This window comes from Homarus americanus, unplaced genomic scaffold (assembly GCF_018991925.1).
Source record: "Homarus americanus isolate GMGI-L3 unplaced genomic scaffold, GMGI_Hamer_2.0 scaffold25013, whole genome shotgun sequence".
In the NCBI taxonomy this organism is placed as follows: domain Eukaryota; kingdom Metazoa; phylum Arthropoda; class Malacostraca; order Decapoda; family Nephropidae; genus Homarus; species Homarus americanus.
In genome coordinates, this window is record NW_024722158.1 from 3,416,285 (window position 1) to 3,430,465 (window position 14,181).

Here is a 14,181-nt window from a genome sequence, read left to right on the forward strand (position 1 = left end):
TTACTGTTGTACTCCGTGACTCATGGTTTATTGGCTGGTAAGACCTTAAGATGAACGCCAGAATTAATATCCTCGTTGAAAAAGCTCGTCAAACTATTGTAATTACTGTACTTACTTCAAGATTAAGAGTTTTAATTTCATTCTTGCTGCAGTATTTCCCCACTTGGATAAGGAAGTGCTGTAAAGCACATTTTAATGAGATGTGAAATTGATTATTGTTTTAAACACAGTACAGTGTAATCTCGTTTTACGCGGTTAATTAAACCCATGGAGGTCCACGTATAACGCGAAACGCGTAAACGAAATAACAGAACATATGGGATTAATTGAAATAGAGACTGAGCCGACCGCCAGACAACCCTTTTTCCGACACAATACGTACGTTGTAGTAAAAATAACATCTTAATTTTACGATGGTATGCAACATACAATTAATATTTAAGAGAAATATCAATAATATTAGGTTTTTTAACACTTACATTAGTAGAAGAGATGGCTGGGCACACGGGGATGGGGGGTTGGTTCCGAGGCAGAGGGCAGATTATTGGCCCTCACCTGTATCACCTGTATCTTTATCCACCACAGAGGCTAGCAGGGCCTCCTTGTCAAACCCCTCAAAGTCCATATCGTCACTATCACTGACTTGGGCTGGTTGTGGCTGTGGTGGGTTGCGGGTGAAGAACTTGGTAATGTTTCGTTGACGGCTAGCATTGAGGTGGTCGTGATACATCTGGACGTACGGCTCCATAAATTTAAACAGAAGGTTATTAGACACTTCATAGCGATGATTGACTGGGTCTTTGGCAAGGATGAGCTTGATTTTCTCCGCAAACTCGATGACCTCCTTCACATAACCATGGCTTGGGCCAGGTAGTTCAAGGTTTCTCGGGGGTGGTGGGGGTCCAGCAGAAGCCATTGTTGAGCAGATTAGCGGGCACGAGGGAGAACTGTTTACTTTGAGACGGAGGACAATGGGTCGGTCGCTTCTAAGGTCAGCGACTTATTCCCTCTGGTGGCAGGGCACGCCAAGTAAAATTAGACCAATCACAGCTCGCGACGGAGGGGATGCGTGGGTGGTAAGGATGCGTGTCCCAATCACAGTCCGAAACGTTATCGTCACGAGTCTGACGTAAGAGCGACCTAGCGCGCAGCCTTCCCCCCGCCGCTTCCCGCGTAAATTAAGGAATGTACCACGTAACTAATAATTGGCGGTCTGGACAGGTGCGGCATAAATGACCAACCGCGTATAAAATATCCGCGTAAACCGAGACTATACTGTTTTGGTATTCAATTTACATCAAGTTTTCCATTCATCACATAGCACACTGTATGTGTTATTTTAAATTAATTGTCACAATAGGATTCTTACTCATTGGGTTAATTCATTGTACTCAAGGGGTTAAAGTTTATCCCTGCCGTCTGAGCCAGGAACTTTGTGTGGTGTTAAAGATGTCGAGAGGAAGACAAAATACTGTGAGCTGGGAATTATAGTGATTGGGTATGAAGGCAGGGTTGGTGATGCTTGAGTTGTTTAGAGATGACTGAGGATTTGGAGGTAGATAGTTGAAGATTTGAAGAGACGATTGAAAATGTACAGGGATATGACTGGAAATTTTGAGGTTTACCCTATGTTAAGAGTGAGGTCAGTGTGTGGAGTCACTGTTACAAATAGCACCTTATGTCACCCTCTGGTAGCTCAGTTCAAACCACTTGCCAACATATCTTCCTGCCTGCCTCACATACCTACCTACCTACCTCTTGCTGAGCCTGTGTCATGTATCGTATATATACAAAATATATATATATATATATATATATATATATATATATATATATATATATATATATATATATATATATATATATATATATATATATATATATATATATATATATATATATATATATATATAATGCATTTCAATATCTCACAAATACACAGACATGGAAATAGGAATACAAGCGAGCAAGTAGAGCATTATGTATGTAGCAAACACATACATTAAGCGATAAATTAAACCAGTATCAGAAGTAAAGCGTGATTTTAATATGCCAACAAAACCTGAGTGTAGAGTGGCATGACGCTGTCTGTCCTTCTTTGAGTAGCCATCCACTGGTCTGAGGAACATGGTGTCACATAATCCCTTTACTGATTTTGGGATTATTGGGTCAGAGGCCAAAGACAGGACTACAGCTTTTGAGTGTCCAAACATAGCCAAGCCTTCTCTCCGGGTGTATTGTTAGTTCTGCATAATGCCAGTTGTGTTTTCATTTAATTTACACTGTATACTAAGATTTGTTCTCGTCACAGGGAAGCGGCAAGAGTGGTATCCGTATACACGAGGATGCTGGAGGAGGGATCTACGTCACTGGCATCACTACCCGCACCGTGACCTCCCTGGAGGAGACGATGCAGTGTCTCCGTGCTGGTGCTCTCTCAAGGACCACAGCTTCCACCAACATGAACACTCAGTCCTCCAGGTCACACGCCATCTTCACCCTTCTTGTGAAGCAGCAGAGAATTGCCCCTGTACAGGTGAGATACTCTACCAACCTTCTACTGGCCTACCATACCTTAGAGCATTGACATCTGTAAATTCTTGTTTATTGAGACGGAAACCATTTGTCCTTATCCGTAACGTAGTTAACCAGTTCGAGGCGCCCACCTCCTGTGCTATAGTTACTTTTTTACCCAAATTCTCTGGTACTTGCAGCAACAGTTGCTGCAACTTATCACTTTGGCCGTGCTGTCATAATGGACCTTTGAATCTTGTTTACTTCACTGGTATCCACCTCCCCTGTTGCATTCTGAGCTATTATGTGGTCCGTAAGGGCTGCTGTGAGCTTAACTGAGTTTTGTTCGGTGGCAGCAATCTCTTCCGGATTGGTCAGTCCCATTCCTCCCAGTCTCGGTGGTAGTGCAAGGAGTGAGCTTTCTGCTGGGGTTAAGTGAGGGTGTTTCACTAATTTGGGAATGAAATTGATGCTGATAGCTTCTTCCAGAGGGTGGAGGAGGGGTCTGATTTCAGTGATAGTGCGACTGTTAACTACTACTACCGCTACTACTTCCACTACTTCTACTACTTCTATTATTACTACTACCAATACTGTATGTGCTGTACTACTGTACTACTAAGAGCTACATCAACTACTGTTTGGATATTTCTTCTTTAATATTATCAGTATTTTTCTGTCACTCGAATGAACTACAGTAACTGTACTATTACATCCATTAGATTCCTTGTAATGTTTAAAATTTGGCATGACACTGATTTTGAAGGTCCATAGACATAGTATGTCTTGTCTGTTGGTATGTTTGTCTGTAGAAATTTTGCTTTCCAGACCAAAACATAAATTTCCATGCACTGGTCAATGTAGTATTGCAGTTACATAAATTCCATAGTCCTGGAGAGGAGAAAGTTCAGGATTTACTGTACTGTACTTTAAGTTGAAAGTCATTGTTGCTAAAATTATACCCAGTACAGTAATTGGTTTCTGGGCAGTAACTTTAGTCACTTAGCACCAATAGGTAGTAAGGTAAGTGGTGAAATGATATGGTAAATAGAACATCATAAATAGTGGCTGTGGATTCCTTTTCCCTAGAGCAGTACAGCACAGTTCTTTATTATATTTAGGATCATTGGGCCAAAGATCAGGTTATTGTTATTTTTAGAATGAAAAGACACTAAACCTTGCTAATACTTTTGATTATTTTCAGGATGTTGAAAGCACAGAAGATATTCCGGAGTTTGAGACTTTAACAGCCAAATTTCATTTTGTTGACTTGGCTGGGTCAGAACGGCTGAAGAGGACAGGAGCCACAGGAGAGAGGGCGAGGGAGGGTATATCAATCAATTGTGGTCTTGTAAGTGATACCCTGATTTATAAAAAGTATTTTGTGATAACTGGTTGAGGTACTGCCATAGCCTATCATTGTATAACATCATTTGAGCTCTTAGAAAATCACATGAGATTCACATCACATTTTATTTGAGCACCGTATACCATCAGATAAGTTTTCCACATTTATTAAGATTTCCAAAAGCACCTGTGTGTGATATGCTCAGTTATTAGGTAAATATACTGTAACTTAAAATGCCCTTTAGTTATTACAAGAAGAATTAACAATTGTTTTATATATTATTAACCGATATGAATTTTACAGCTGGCTCTTGGAAATGTAATCTCTGCATTAGGTGATATCAGCAAGAGGGCATCTCATATACCCTACAGAGACTCTAAGCTCACCCGACTTCTACAAGATTCTCTTGGAGGTGAGGAAGAAGACCTTATATTATTTCAGATTACTTTTACAGGTTATACAAAAACTGATGGAAAGATATTAATACAGGAATGTTATTTTGTGACCTCTGAAACATAGACATTGTGATATAAATACCCACTATTTATAAAAAGAAATGCATAATTGAACCAGTGAATGTTTGATATTGTGATTTAATATTTAACTGTGGTATTTGGGGAAACATAAAGTTCAATTACCAGTATTTTTCCTCAGTTTAGCAAATAATAATTCATATTTACAGTAGCTATTAAAGTATTTACATGTTCAATGCAAATATGCTAAGAATTGACCATTGCACCGAGTTTTTATTTTATTTTATGAAACCAAGAAATATCAGTTACCCATAGTACAGTATACTTCATTTTTAGTCCATATAACACGCGGACTTTGAACATATAATCAGCGACCTCACCAGCCAGGTCGTTGATTTTATAGTACGGTACAGTATATGAATTACTTGGTGATTTTTTAACATAATCTTCCTTAACAGGTAACAGCAGGACACTCATGATAGCGTGCATCTCTCCAAGCGACACAGACTTTATGGAAACGCTGAACACCCTAAAGTATGCCAACCGTGCACGGAACATTAAGAACAGGGTTATGGTTAATCAGGACAAGGCCAGTAAAGCCATTGCTATACTACGGCAAGAGATTCAACAACTTCGTATTGAGCTGATGGAGTACAAACAGGTACAGTAATGTGAAATGTTGTGTGGTAGACTGCCAGTTCTCTTATTTTATCTGAATTAAACCCCAGCAGTTAACTTCTGTATCACTTCACAAACCAACGTGTAGAATTCTAAACCAAATTTTTCATGAATTCTATTGACAGGAAGGTTACATGAGGCCACTTCCATAAATAAGGAGAGTTGCCAAAGAAAATGAAGCCTAAAACAAAAGACAAAATATAATTTGTTAAAGAATAAACATAAGTTTAGCTTAGCTTTAGGAGTACAGTAATAGGTATTGACTCTGGAGAAGAAAGAGGAGAAGTATCAATGGGAATAATATACAGTATAGTTAGGTAATTAGTGATTCACCTTAAAGTTTTTGGATACTGTAATTGGATAGAAAAGAGGACCCAGAAGATAACTATACTGAACCTGTATATGGAAGTAAATTGGGAAAACATAATGTGATGTCAAACTGTGTCATGCATGGAGTAATGAGTTCTACCAGTAGGTTACCAGTGTAAAATATACTTGAATTAGTACTGTACTGTATGGTACTCCTTAGGTTTTTAAGGTGAAGTGGTAGTCATCATTTTAGTTCTCATAATTATAACCATCTCTAGATTTATTTATTTCTGCTTTATTGTATTTGTAGAATTAATATATTGCATTGTTTTATTTATCCAGGGTAAACGTATCGTTGGAGAGGATGGTTTAGAGGCCGTCAACGACATGTACCACGAGAACCAGATGCTTTCTTCAGAGATCAACAATATGAGAACTAGAATAAAAGCTTTACAAGAGACTGTAGAAGTACTGACCACCAAGAACACGATGCTCCTAGCAGAGAAACAAACAAGTGGCTGGATTAGTTGTAAGTAGAAAAAGGTCATTTAGAACCATTGTTAGTGATCTCTTTATCTATATAGTGCTGCCAGATAAAGGTACACGTGAATGGGAATTGAGAGGAAGTTGTTTTTGTGTTTTATAGAAAGATTAATTGGGGGAAAGGTAGATGTATAATATTAATATTGAGGGGTTAATTGAAGTACAGTATATGTAATTGGTTAAATATTTTCATATTTACTTACTGTTTGATGAGAGTTTTAAAATTAATGTGGGTAATGAAAATGCGGACCTTACAAATTCTAGATTAATTATTAGTGTGCTATATACATTTCATAAACATACCTTATATGTATAGTGTCCATATATATGCTGCACTATTTACAGGTATTAAGTGCATTAATATATTTTGTGTGTAGCGGGCGAGGATACAGACATGGCGGTGGTGGTGCAGGGATACCTCAAGGAGATTGAAGATCTAAGAGCCAAGTTATGTGAAAGTGAAAATCTGTGTCAGCAGTTACGTAAACAAGTTAATAATCGTGCTAACAACTCTGGCAGGCTGTCCATGTCACCTCTCCATATTCCTATGACAGGTAAGCACTTAAACTGACTCAACTCTTATCTATTGAGGACAGTTAGTTTTGTAAGGATAATAATGATGGTAATAAAAATACTCTCAAACAGTTAAATTTTGAAAACTATTATTAATCCCCTTTGTTTATCACAGTATAGGATAAGGCAGACTGTGCGATTTTGTTGTGTAATTTAATAATACTTATAGATAAATGTATCTTATTTTATGATGAAAAAAAAATCTGATCAGTGCATATTTTCCACACACTGTTAACCTCACACACACTTGCATTCAATCATTGCCTTAAAGAACTTATTTATTCATGCATCTTAGGTTCCATGTTTGGCTGCATGGAGGAGAGCACACAGAGCTTCACAGAACTGATTGAGGAGGCCAAGCGGGACCTGAACAAAGATATACAGGCCATTGAGAGGAAGAAGAGGATATCAGAAGGATCTGGTTCAGCTGATGATGAGGACAATGAGGAGGAAGATGTGGGTGATGCAGAAGACAATGAGGAGGATGTAGAGAGCTCAGATGAAAGTGGGGAGGATAAAGGTACAGTACAGTGGAGTGCCAGATGATGTTTTTCACTTAAACAAAAAAGATATTGATACTTGACATTGTTGTGTATTTTATATGTTAGAGGGGTAAAATTACAGGCAGACTACAACAATGTTAAATTGATTGTTTTGGGGTTATTGTGTGTCTCCATTATGCTGAAGGTATTCACATTATAGAAGCTACCCAGAGCAGTAACACCTGTGCATTTGTAGTAAGACTGTTGACACTGGATTCTTAGCTCAAGAGACATGAGTTGAATCCTGCATTCAAGACAGGTTGGTTGGGATGGTTGTATGCTGTGGTATAGGTACTCCTGAACATGCTAATTCCAAATTTGTGGTCTACGATTTCGTTGTGGGGTAATTAGTGGTCGTATTAACACATAACTGATTTTAATGAAATTTTAAAATGCTAATTACTCGCCAACTATGGGTTTCCGAGGGTAATTTTGGTATTTTTGTGTTATTCTGGAAGTATTTAATTAAACACCGTAAATTCCAATTCAAAGAGAAAAATATAATTGGTCAAAATATTCTTAAGACCCTGGATCAAGTTAACTCTTCTTCATTGAGGGTTACAACCTCATAATTTTGGGAAATGGGATTGAGGATGTTAACATTAGTACTTATTTACAGTTTATATTGATATATAATGTACATGAAGTTAATACACCCAAATGTACAGCACAGTACTTTTAACCAAGAGCCAAATGAGCTGGCAGTAATGCCTATTTAACATTTTATTCTTCTGTGCTGCTAATAAGATGAAGATGAGGAGGACTCTGATATGGAAGAGGAAGAATCAGGTAGGGGAAGTGGACAACTTTGTTTTACTGTTGTCCACAAGAAAAAACAAGCTAGTGGATTGCACACTGGAATTATGTACAGTACTCCTTATATGTGTCAGACTCACCATAATACAGTACTGTATAGTACTCTGATATTATGACTTGTTAATTATTAAAAGGTTCCCAAATGTGGAAGCTCCTTATATCTAACACTTAATTTTTTTTTTTAATTATCCCTTAGAATAACTTAAATGATATTTCACTCTTTTTCTCATTTATGCTGTTTATAAGTAAAGTACAGGAAACTATATATATGTTCATAGTAAGTTTATCAAAGTAGTGTAGCAAATAGTTGAGACAGTGAATTGATTTGAGTCATTGTAATGTCAATTTGTATCCTGACAGAGAACTATAATGAAGAACTGGCAGACTTGACCAGCGAGATATCTATAAAGCAGAAACTGATCGAAGGTCTGGAACAGAGTCAGCGCCGCCTGGAGACTATGAGACAACAGTACGAGGATAAATTGAATATGTTAATGAATAGAATAAAGGCAACACAGGATGAGAGAGACAAGGTACAGTGTTTAGTGAAACTCTTCAACAGGCAGATGTTGTCTTCTATAGCTACATAAAATAAGTCTGGAAACATTTGAAGTTGAAGGAAGTAATGATTGTTCCCTTTCCTTATTGCAAGTGATGAACTATTTTTAACATGTACTACTGTATAGTGAAGCAATTGTAAACAATCATTTAATTGAATTAATGAATTCAGGTACTTGCCAATATCAAGTCGAGCAGTTCTGTTGGCGATGATAAAGTGAAGGCAGTGAAGCAGGAGTATGAACGTAAGATCAACAACATGCAGCATGAACTGAAGAAGTTACAGGTGGCTCAGAAAGAACATGCCAAGCTGATGAGGGAGCGATCACAACACGAGAGGCAGTTGCGTACCCTGAAGGGCGATTTAGCAGAGATGAAGAAGACTAAAGTTAGGGTAGGTAAATGTTTGTAATTTTTCTATCTCATCCTCTTGTGTGGATAGGTAGTGACATATTAAGTTTCTGCCCTTTCTAAGAATCCTTGTTTAGAAAAATGGGAGTCAGATATGAATTCTATTAAAAGATGTTTGGTCATCAATTCAAAACTCATTTTACAGCTTATGAACAAAATGAAAGATGATAACAACAGAGCCAAACAAGAACAACTTAAGAAGAACAAAGAGATTGCTCAGCTGCGTAAGGCTTCTCGTAAACAAGAAACATACATAAAAAGTCTAGAAGCAGAGAATAGATTAAAAAATGTTGTATTAAAGCGCAAGACGGAAGAGCTGGCTGTATTAAAGAAGGTTCCGAGGCAGGGATTAAGCAGCAAGGCTTCAGGAAGACTGCGAAGGAGTAAGTAGATTGTGTGTGTTTTTGTCTTGAAAGTGATATACCGTATAGGTAATTTTGAGCATGCCGATTCCGAATCTATGGTCCACAATTCGATTGCAGGGTAATTTGTGGTCGTCATGATGCATGGAAGATTTTAATTAAATTTTTCTCAATGCTAGTTAATTAACTTGCCAACTACTGGTTTCCGAAGTGATTGGTTGGTGTTTTTGGTGTTCTGGAAGTACTCTGGACATACTCCAAGAATAAATAAATTTATTTCACCAAACCTAACCAAAAGGTGTAACCTTGCAACAGTATGTTCATCACCCAACACAGTTTCTCTCTCACCGAACTTCAATACTACCTGCAACAACTAGTCCCAAAACTTTTTCTTTTCTTCCTCTGATTCCTGCCTACCCACATTTACCCATGGCACCTTAAGTGCTTTCTCTGCCCACGCTTCAGCAATCAGGGGTGTTACACCACCTGAACCACTTCCCATCCAATAGGCTTTTCACTTATCATTGTTGCCAGTAATCAACCTTGCTGATCCTCCTTTCCATCTACTGTACTTTTTTGTACACAACAGGCCTCCAACTATAGGAATGGATGGTCATACAGATCTGAAGTTTAGGCTGTAATATCATCTCATATAAATAATTATATTTGCAGAGGCTGGAATGGGACTACAGTCAACTACATTCTCTCCAAAGGTGGCTAAACAGAAATGGCAGAGCCTGGAACAAACTATCAACAAAGTGGCATATAATAAACAAACAGTCAGTAGCATGGAACGTGACATGGAAAGGTAATTTGGCATTGCAATGTATTAAACTCACATTACTTATTTTTATTATGATGCAGTACAAGGGATTGTCAGATTTTTTTTTCAGTTTTATGGTTAAAGAATACGACAAGCTTCTGATTTTTGGGAAAAACTGAACACTGAAGTGTTTTTATTATTTTATCTGACTTCTGTTATATAGTTTAGTAAACACAGGAAGACCTTCAAGATGGCACTGATAAGGGTAGCTGTAGGCTGAGTTGAGTTTAATTATGGCAGACTGGTGTATCAGAGTTAGTGGTACCTGTATAAACTCTGAGGTTGGCATTTCATATGGGGTTGTCTTAAGGTTTCAGCAAGATGGGTTACTGGCACCTCAGTGTTCAGGATCAACACCAGAGGATGGTTTCAAATTAGGAGCTCCTTGTACTGTACAAATCTGATCTAACCAACTTTCAGTAACTTTTCACTCTAATTTAACCTTCACCTCTTAATTGTGTAGCGAATATACATCATGAGGTTCATATTCTTTTGAACAAGATGAGAAGCAAGAGTTCTACTTTAAAAATAGGATGCAGTAATGGCAGTGGCATAGTGTATGTTTTTGTTGTCTTGAGCATCTCTCCTTGCAACCCCTTTAAAAAGTGTGCAATATGGTAAGGTATCAGAATCATAATTAACCTTTTGGGTGCAACAGTAACATTAATATAAGTGTTACTTCAGCAACACCACTCTCAGGTGTGCTGGCTGCAGTATTACCCTGGCTGTCAAAAAAATTTGCCCCCTGTTCAATTTACCTTTTTCTATGAATTAAAGCTAGCCAATATTGTTGAATATTTACTAATTTTACTTATTATAATTAAAATGCTTTTAAATTAGTTTGGACTATTAGGAACATTAGATATGGTCAAATACATTACAGTATTAGCATTTAAAAAAAATTACTTTCCCTGCAGTTTTGCAAGTTTTCACAAGATAAAATGGTTTCCAAAAAATTTGAAGGCCAGAAAACGAAATCTGACAATTTTTGGATGTGTGTCAAGTAATGAAAAAGTTTGATATATTATTTTTAATTACATTTTTTTCTGGTAAAATTGCAACTTTAGAGAATGTCATCCAGGAAATCTTATGATGCACTCAGAGGGTTAGGAGTCATTTGATGTCAAACAATTTAAAGTGCTTGTGAACTAGGAACAGCACGACAGAACTACACAATTTTGAGGTGAAACTGTTTACTGTGCTGGTAATGTAATGCATTAATATATTCTTATGCATGCAGTAATTTAAAGTTGTTCCCTCTGAATTGTTTCACTGAAAAGGATGCAAGTAGGGTAAGTTGCTGCAAGGTTGATGGTAGTTGATTAGTGGCCCATCCTGCTGCTTTACCTTATGGAAGTTTAAAGTTGAAAAAATAAATGCTTGCAGTTCTTGTTGGCAATTTCCCACTGCAGTGTATGATAGCCCAAGATAGTTGAAGAGTACAAGATTTTCTTATAATGTTATTGAAGTACTGCATTCATATATTTCTTTAAATTATGTATTATTTATTTCATACTAAAGCAATAAGACTAATTCAAGTACAGGTACCGAGAATGGCGTTTATTGTACGTAGCTAAATTAAAGTTAAAATTAATTAAAAAAAAATTGGGAAGTTTTATAGAAACTCAAGATTTGTGTTTTTATATTAATGTACAGTACAGTACAGGCATTCCTTGGATAACACGCATGCTCACGGTATGATTTAATCTTTATACTACGGTATACATCAGTTGGGGATCACTTTTAACAAAACACGATATGCTTTGGGTTTCATCATCATCATCAGTGAATTATGGCCATTTTTTCACACTTAAGTACAACACTGCAGCACCTTGTCTGTATACTGGTGGGTGGCCAGTGTCTGATAAAGCCAATATCCGATGTATTGAATGTCTATTATAATGATGTTTTAGCTTAGCATGAGACTTTTTACCAACGTGTCAATTGTGTTAACCGAGGAACACCTGCATGATTCATAACTCATATTATAAGGTACCTACTCTATGTATTCCCAGTCCCTCTGTAATAATGTTATTTTTAATTCTGTACAGTAATTACATCACATTTTTTTTTCCATACAGTAAACTTTCAGTAACTCGGCACATATGGGGCTCTGGCCATACTAAGTTATCCCAAATTCCGACTTATCGAGGCACCCCCCCCCCCCTTACAAAACTACAACAATAAAAAAAATTTCAACCCATATATGTGTACATGTAATTACTAAATGTAAAAAAGTAACGCTTACCAGCACTGCAGGCAAAGAATGAAGCATCTTAGTAGGTGACAGATAGGCATGGTAGGTGATGCAGGTAGCCAGATATGCCGAGATTTTCCCAGATAATTTTACATATCTTGCCATTTCCCGAGTTATACTAATACACATCCATGCCAAGTTATATGAATTTCTGAGTTATCAAATGCCGAGTTATCGAGAGTTTACTGTATCATCTAAAGCTTTATTAGTTTTTTACTTCTTTGCTAATAAGTCAGTCTCCAAAATATTTCAGAACTGCGTCTTACCTCCTCTTCCATGGCATAACTTACTGCACACCCTATGACAAGCAATATTTTAGAAACAGAAGGAAATTTTACCTTTAGACATTCAGTATATTAACTGATCCTCATACTTTATGGGTGTTCAAACAAATATATTTATTTTACTCTGATTACATGACATTAAATTACATTAATTTAAAGGGGAAAGTAATGATATATATTTTTGCTTCCCAAACACAGGTGGTTAAAAGAACGAGAATCACTAAGCCGGCAGTTAGAGCGCGTGGTGAGGAAGCGCGAACGTGCAGACCCGATGGACAGAACCGGCTACAACGACTTGAGCGACCAGGTTGAAGCTCTCAAGGCCAACATTGATTACATTCACGAAAACATTCAAGAGTGCCAAGAGAATATAATGAGCATGGAGGAGAGTAAGGTGAGTGAGCCATCCAGTAGAGGCGTAAGTGGACTCGTGTTTAAGATCAGACGGAGAGCTGCACAATGTGATTATAGAACCGAGTAATATAAAACTGAACTGTAGGAGGGTGTTTATGTTATATAGTCAGTAAATGCTTCACATTGTTTTTAAAGATCTCATTAAACATCCTCAGTGGTGAAGTGTATACTGTAATTTAAGCAAGTGCAGCAGACTATGAAGTATTACGTGCATTACTAATTTACTTGAACTCGTATTTTTAGGAGCAATCAGAGCTGCTCCACATAGGCACTGTGACTGCTGGATTAGGCACTGATGAATCCCACTACCTCCTTAATAAGCTGATAAGCATGACAGTTAATCAAGCCACCATTGCAGCACAGAGGCAAGCTGCAATATCTGAATTGGAGGGCAAAATGAAACAGGTGAGTTACTGTGAATGTGTCTCTCTCAACCTTTGGAAAATTCACCAGATGAAAAGTTGAAAAGCTCAGCCAAAGAGAAAGATGTTGCTTAAGGGATATCTTTGAATACACTGGGGATAATATTCTGTAGTAAAACTGAGCTCACAGATATTACATTTAACTTTTTTAATTCTTTCACTGCTTCAGGTTATTAGGAAAGTCAAACGTTACATTTTAATCTCTATGTCCGTGGATGGCAGTTTTAGCATGATTACTCATAACATCAACAAAACAGATGGAACAGACTACAAGTGTTCAAGAGCAGCTGTTGGCACATGTACTCGGAGACAAGGACCTTGAGGTGTATAGTCTGATGTCTTCCCTTGTAGCGGCAGAGGACAACACTCCCGCTTCCACCGAGTCTTCCCGTTCAAATTCTCCGACAGATGGGTAAGGATAACTCGCCATTAAAATTTCCAAGACATGAGAAATTCCTTAATAAATAAAGCACTTATTATAATAGAGACAACATTTTCCTTGTCTTTATAAATACAATACAGTAGTACCCCGCTTAACGCGGTCAATAAAACCCACAGGGTACCGTGTTAAGTGAAAACCGCGCTAAGTGAACAACAGAACATATGGGATTAATTCCAATAGAAACTAGCCCAACCCCCAAACTCCACTTTTTGACAACACATAACTATGTTGTAGTAAAAATTTTATCTTAACTTTATGATGGTATGAAAAAACAAGTAATATTAGAAGAGGTTAGGTTAGGAAAAATAAAGGTTAACATAGGAAAAATAAAGGTTAGGTTAGGAAAAATAAAAGTTAGGTGGAACACTTACGTTAGTAGAAGAGATGGGTCGGCGTACGGGGATGGAGGCTG

General features: G+C 37.4%; 1 protein-coding gene across 1 annotated transcript in view; it reads left to right on the forward strand.

Annotated features, from left to right (window-relative positions):
• LOC121862100 (kinesin-like protein KIF21A) overlaps positions 1-14,181 on the forward strand; it is a 169,154-nt gene that overhangs the window by 120,713 nt on the left and 34,260 nt on the right. Inside the window, 15 exon segments of the mRNA XM_042360084.1 lie at positions 2,312-2,536; positions 3,719-3,865; positions 4,166-4,274; positions 4,794-4,996; positions 5,665-5,851; positions 6,243-6,419; positions 6,734-6,958; positions 7,728-7,769; positions 8,157-8,329; positions 8,527-8,748; positions 8,911-9,148; positions 9,800-9,935; positions 12,690-12,885; positions 13,149-13,310; positions 13,585-13,739. Coding sequence (XP_042216018.1) covers positions 2,312-2,536; positions 3,719-3,865; positions 4,166-4,274; positions 4,794-4,996; positions 5,665-5,851; positions 6,243-6,419; positions 6,734-6,958; positions 7,728-7,769; positions 8,157-8,329; positions 8,527-8,748; positions 8,911-9,148; positions 9,800-9,935; positions 12,690-12,885; positions 13,149-13,310; positions 13,585-13,739 — 2,597 coding nt within the window.